This window comes from Scomber scombrus, chromosome 12, assembly GCF_963691925.1.
Source record: "Scomber scombrus chromosome 12, fScoSco1.1, whole genome shotgun sequence".
Taxonomy (NCBI): domain Eukaryota; kingdom Metazoa; phylum Chordata; class Actinopteri; order Scombriformes; family Scombridae; genus Scomber; species Scomber scombrus.
Window position 1 is genome coordinate 19173679 of NC_084981.1, and position 6000 is coordinate 19179678.

General features: G+C 40.6%; 1 protein-coding gene across 1 annotated transcript; it reads right to left on the minus strand.

Moving 5' to 3' along the window:
• Positions 1-2696: 2696 nt before the first annotated feature.
• Positions 2697-4652, minus strand: chrm3a (cholinergic receptor, muscarinic 3a). Its single transcript, XM_062430296.1, has one exon. It carries the CDS (start codon positions 4650-4652, stop codon positions 2697-2699), a length of 1956 nt encoding a protein of 651 aa, XP_062286280.1.
• Between the last annotated feature and the right edge of the window lie 1348 nt (positions 4653-6000).

Genomic DNA, 6000 nt, shown 5'->3' on the forward strand with positions numbered 1-6000 from the left:
ATTTGTTTTCAGTATGAGTGCTTAGAAATGAAAATAAAGAAATATTTATTTTAATATCTGTAGTACAGTTATCTGTTGAGGTTGACATCATACAATAAAAATAGTAAGTAACTTGCATTGAGTCTGTCTTCGTTGAAAAAGGACTTTTGCACAATATGACATATCTACAGCTCACAACTGATGGCAAAATACAGAAATCAGATAACTTATCAATAATAAAACATGAAGACAGTCACTCGTCCCCATTAATTACTGCTGAGGTGACATTAAGGAAGGGATCTAACTGCTCTGGTGAGGTGAGGTATGTGACAGGTTTCAGATGTAAATGTGTGTAATAGTGTGTATATGAGGCAGGGCAATACTGAATAAAAAGCAATACCCTGAAATGACCCTGGGTAAAAAAAAAGATCAGATAAATTAAATCAAAAATTTAAACAACACAATCATAACTTGTGACACAAAGAAACTGATAATTTCTGTCAAAACATCTTTTGTTTGTTTATTGACTTAAAATATGAGTATGATTGGCATACTTGAAATGTAACAAAATGTTTGTTTTCACCATTTTGGTAGTTTACATTCCCAATATTTAAGTACAAAAAATCTCATATTTTCAATGAAGAACACTGGAGTCATTGTGTTGAAAGCAGACCAAATATCCACTGATGGCATGGGATACTTCTCTTTTGCATACAGCACATAAATCATACCATTATGTTTGACTATTGTGTCCACTATAATCAAACATTACACTCTTATCTGTACTATGCTTGATAATAATAAAGTTAAATCTTTTCCTTCAATGCCTTTTCCACAATATTTATATTATTATTTAGGTGCTGCAATGATGTACAAACTTATGAAAATAATAACATAATGTGCATTACAATAGCATAAAAACATGTTTTTGCCTTAGTTGGCATCTTTATGTTGACGTCTGTTGGTATGCGGTGTTTGCTCACTCTTTGTACCTGATGTAGACTGTTAAAACAGCTATCAGTAGACCCTTTTCACAGCAGACACTTTGACCTTTCAAAGCAGGAAATGCACAGGTGTGAATAATAACAATAACAATGGCCCAATTCCATTAATTGTACCAGTGAGCCGAGTCAGTGAGTGAGCATGCACAATACCAGAGCCCTGAAAGTGGCTCACCTAAATGGAGCCATCATTAATGTTATTAATGTTTTTCTTGCTTTAACAAGTGAAAATGTCTGCTGTGAAAAGGGTCTACTCTATTTACAAATCAATCGCTGTAAGTCTCAGAAATAAGATTGAAGAAGAAATCAATCACCCATAAATCATATGAAACAAACTAAACAGAAAATATTGTACCTTCAATGATTGTAGCAATTCTTTTTTACATGCCAAATTGATTTTTTAAATATAAATTAAAATGAATAAGCCAATTCATGAAACAGACTTGTAAAATGTATGAATAATTGCTTCACAATTGTGAATTTTGTCTGGCCTTTGTATTGGCAAAATGGGACTTTGATATTGCACTATGGAACCTGACTAACAGTGATAAAGCCTGGACAACAGGTCTTTCGCCACTAGAGGCTGCCATTGCTCTACTAAATCAAAGATGGACAGCATCTTACAAAATGTTCTATATATGTGTCATTTTGTAGAAATTTAAAGATAGTGAAAAATCCAAAACACATCTTTATAAATGGACATCTTTGTGTGTGCAATCAATCATTGTGTATCAAGTCAGAAATATCCAAATGTACACAAACAGAATATCATAATTGTATAATCATTACTCTTGACAGAAAACCGCAAGTACATAAAACACAACCAATGTACTTATTGTCTTCACCATAAAAACCACAACAATCACATTGAACACAACAGCAGTTCACTGACTGTGGTGCCACACAGAATATTCACAACTCAGTTCATCAGAAGAATCATTTTCAGACTGGCTCAAAATCTCAGGAATATTTAGAAAACCAAAGATCAATATCACAAAAATAACAGATCTCTGTTGACTGAAAGTAAGGACACAATTTAAGAACTCTATATTTCATCAGACACAGGAAAGCTATATCCATGTAGAAAGGCAATGTACAGATGTTCTGATAAAAACACATGCCAGTCAAGAGCATGGCAAGTTAAATCAGTACAACGCAGAAGCCCGTGAACACAAAACAGTTTGTCTTGATTTTCAGTGACGTATTACAGATACATAGTTTTGTTTGAAATGCAAAACCACTCTGCACGTTACATATCTAGCTACCCACAGAGAGAAATTATAAGAAATGTGAATCCCCAACCCTGTGACAAAGATATCCAACACAAGATTGACCCTTCTGTCAATTGCACTTCAATATTAATCCTGCAATGCATTTTAAAGCCCTTTTCTATTATTGTCCATTCAGTTTGTTTTTCTCTCAGCTACACTTCCGTGAAATGGTAGAGAGTTCTTCAAGAGGGAAAGCTTTCATCTCTGGACCTCACCTTATACACCTCTTCATGCATACACATAGCTTTGCTAAATGAATGCACTGACACAGACCTCAAAACCATCACGAAGGATTTCTGTGTGTGATGCACTAGCAGAGAAACACATTTAGGATCTCTAAGCAAAGAAACTCCACAGAAACAACTCTATGGATGTTTCTTCTTTCTCCTCCTCCTATGTGAAATCTTGCAATTTCCAATTTTCAACCATCTAAACTTCCTTTCCTTTACGTGGACTCCCTGGGAATCCTCCTGTGGAAGACCACTGACTGCCTTTGCTGGAACTGCTGCTTCCTCCTTTTTTTCTTGTCCCAGCGGCACATCAATATCATCTTAAAGGTTGTACGGAAAGTCTTGTTGCACAGGGCGTAGCACATGGGGTTGACTGTGCTGTTCACGTAGCACAGCCAGTACCCCACTGCCCACAGGGTCTCCGGGATGCAAACTTTACAAAAGGCATTTATCAGCACCATGATGTTGTAAGGTGTCCATGTAATGATGAAAGCAAAGAGAATGGCACTAAGAGTTTGAGCTGCCTTCCTTTCCTTCACTAGGGACATGCGCTTCCTCTTGGTGATCTGAATCCGAGCTCGGGATGCAAAACGCTTAGCTAGAGCTGCCTCCTTGAAGGACATTGGGACAGAGGGGGATTTGGTCGTTGTGCTGGTGGTATTAGTTTCAGTGGCAGTGGTAGTGGTTGTTGGAGGACCATCCAGAGAGCCTGCATTAGGGGTTGCCTGGATGTTAGACATGGACTGAACCTTGCGTGAGCAGAAGCGTTGGTGGTAGCTATTTTCTGTATTGTTTGCTCCATCAGGAGTAGTGGCGGCAGTGGTGTTGGTGGTGATTGTTGAGAGGCTGTCTCGGATATACTCCGCCCCTCTGAGGGGGTCTTCTTCTGAGGCTGCATCCAGATCCTCACATGAAGTGAGTTGAGAGTTGACAGCAGCCTTGATACCAGGCAGGCTGAGAACAATGGAGAAAATAGCATGACTCTGGGAAATCATCTCTCCGCCCCCACAGTCCTCATCCTCTGAAGACCCAGAGTGGTCCAACGAGACTGCAGCATCATTGTTGTTCCAGCTGTCGCTACTGCTCTGGTCTGGGTCTCCATCTCCATGTCGGGTGCTACCAGGTCTCCAAGAACGAACTCCAGGCCAGCAGCGGAAGCGGTCAACCAGCTCCCGACATGTGCTCTTTCTCTGGGACAACCTGGTTAGCTCATAGCTGCTGCAACTTCTGGAGCTTCCTGTCTGATGCACAAAACGGGCTCGCTCGCTCTCCCCATCCCCATTTCTTCCTCGTATCCCACCACGACACCCTGAACCCTGCAACTCAGCTAACTCCTTCGAACGGTTTTCAGTCTCCTTGTAAATCCGCCAGTAAAGAACACTCATTATTGTCACAGGCAGGTAAAAAGCTGCCATGGCTGTGCAGAAGGTTATAGTAGGCTCTGAGAGGAACTGTATGTAGCATTGATTCGAAGGTACTGTCCTTTTACCCTCAAAATACTGCCATAGAAGGATGGCTGGGGCCCACAGTACAAGAGAAACAAACCAGGCTAGGCCAATCATGATTCCAGCTCGCTTTGTGGTCCGTTTGGCACGGTAGGTCAGTGGCCTGGTTATTGAAAAGTAGCGGTCAAAACTGATGACCAGCAGGTTCATAACTGATGCATTGCTGGCCACATAGTCTATAGCCAGCCACAGGTCGCAGGCCCAGTTGCCCATGGCCCAGTAGCCCATCACAAGATAAGTGGTATAGAGGTTCATGGAGATGACCCCTATGATGAGGTCAGCCACAGCCAAGCTCAGCAGAAAGTAGTTATTGACTGTTTTTAGCTGGCGATTAACCTTGAAGGATACCACTACCAGGATGTTGCCGATGATGGTGACCAGTGATAGCATACCTGTAAGAAAGACAATGATGACAACCTGCCACACGGGGTGGCTAACCAAGGGATTATGGGCTGCAGTTTGGTTCCCATTTTGTGATTCAGAGGTGAGGTTTAAGAGTTTGCTGGTGGAAGAGGAATTGTCACCCAGGGTATTCATTGGAAACCACCAGGGGCCTCCTCCGGTTCCTCCTTGGTGGAGAGCATTGGATTGTGGATAGGCTCCTACCGCTGGTGGCGAGGTGTTGGCAGTCAGGAAGAGACCAGGGTCTGTGCTGTTGGAGGTCATTGTTAAGTCTTGGCATATTCTAAAGAGATAGAAAATAACAAAAAATTGGTTAGAGGGTAGGGAGAGAGGGAAGACTATAGAACAAAAGGAGAGGTAGATAGGTGGGAAAGGATAGAGTGACAAAGATAATGAAATGGAGAAAGAACACATGACATTCCTATTCATATCCAGTAGGTGAGGCTAGAAACCTGCTTTATCGAGCTGGATGTCTAAAATAAGGCAGTTGAAGAAAGATGTTTGTTTTTCTTTCCTGTTAAATATTGTCTTGTAATTTCATTTGTAGATGATCTGCATGCACACTGAAAATGCATTACAAGCCAAATATATCTGTACTAAATATATTGACATATACTGAATTACAGCTTGATATCTGAATCAACAAGGCTAGACAGCCAAAGACTTTCAGTCAGACAGAAAGTTTGCAGTGGCCACCTGCTTCTTATCACATCTAGCCAATTGCAAAAACATTTAGCTTACACACAGGTAATGTGTTTTCCCTAATGGTTGTCTGTAAAGATGACTGTGTTTGGCTTGCACCTTGCACAGCATTAGATCTTGGAAAGGGGCTGTTTCATGCTGTCAGATCAGATGTGGCAGGATGAGTTAGCATGCTGGTGATCTTTATTCCGAATGTATCTCTGGTGTCAGCTCTGGTGTCTGTCTGTCAGTCAGTCTGTCAATCAAACACATAAAAAGGAAAACGAGTGATGTCTTTTTGGTAATATTGTTCAAACTCTGTTGATTCAGTTGTCTAAAATATGAACACAACAGCCATGAAACTGTACAGCTATAAAGCATGTCAAAAACAGAATAAAGTCACTGATTATGTTGCTGGCTCTGGCAAGGCTATAACATTTTCTAAACATCATCCTTTTCTTTTGGCTGTGGATCACCCTGCTGTAAGTATGAGCTTGCAGAAAGTAGGAGGCACTGAGAACAAGGAAGAGATCAATTAATCAAGTACTCTAAGATCGTGGTCTGTTTTCGTGTCTGAATAAAGAGGATTTTGGTGTCATTTTGATTATACAAAGTCTTGGTGCTGGTTAAGCTACCAGATGTGATCTGGTGTTCCAGGAGCCCTCCAAGTAAAAGAAAGTTGAAGACAGATTTTAAGCAGAGAAAGCGATGTGGAGACAAAACCTAATGGTGAAAGAGAGACAAAATAGCACTGCAAGAGCTAGCAGCGTGATCCTGGAGAGTATGAAGTGCTGTTTGTTTTTTGATTGGGGATCATGTCGCGATGGAAACACAAACAATAAACAAAAGATCCTTTTGTTTTTGTCATAGCTGTTACTTCATTATTGGATTAAATGACATATCGTAAAGCAGCATGTCACACCAAATTCAA

Bases quoted from the DNA above. Each gene is read 5' to 3' on its own strand.
- chrm3a (XM_062430296.1), bottom strand. From the start codon at position 4,652: ATGACCTCCAACAGCACAGACCCTGGTCTCTTCCTGACTGCCAACACC.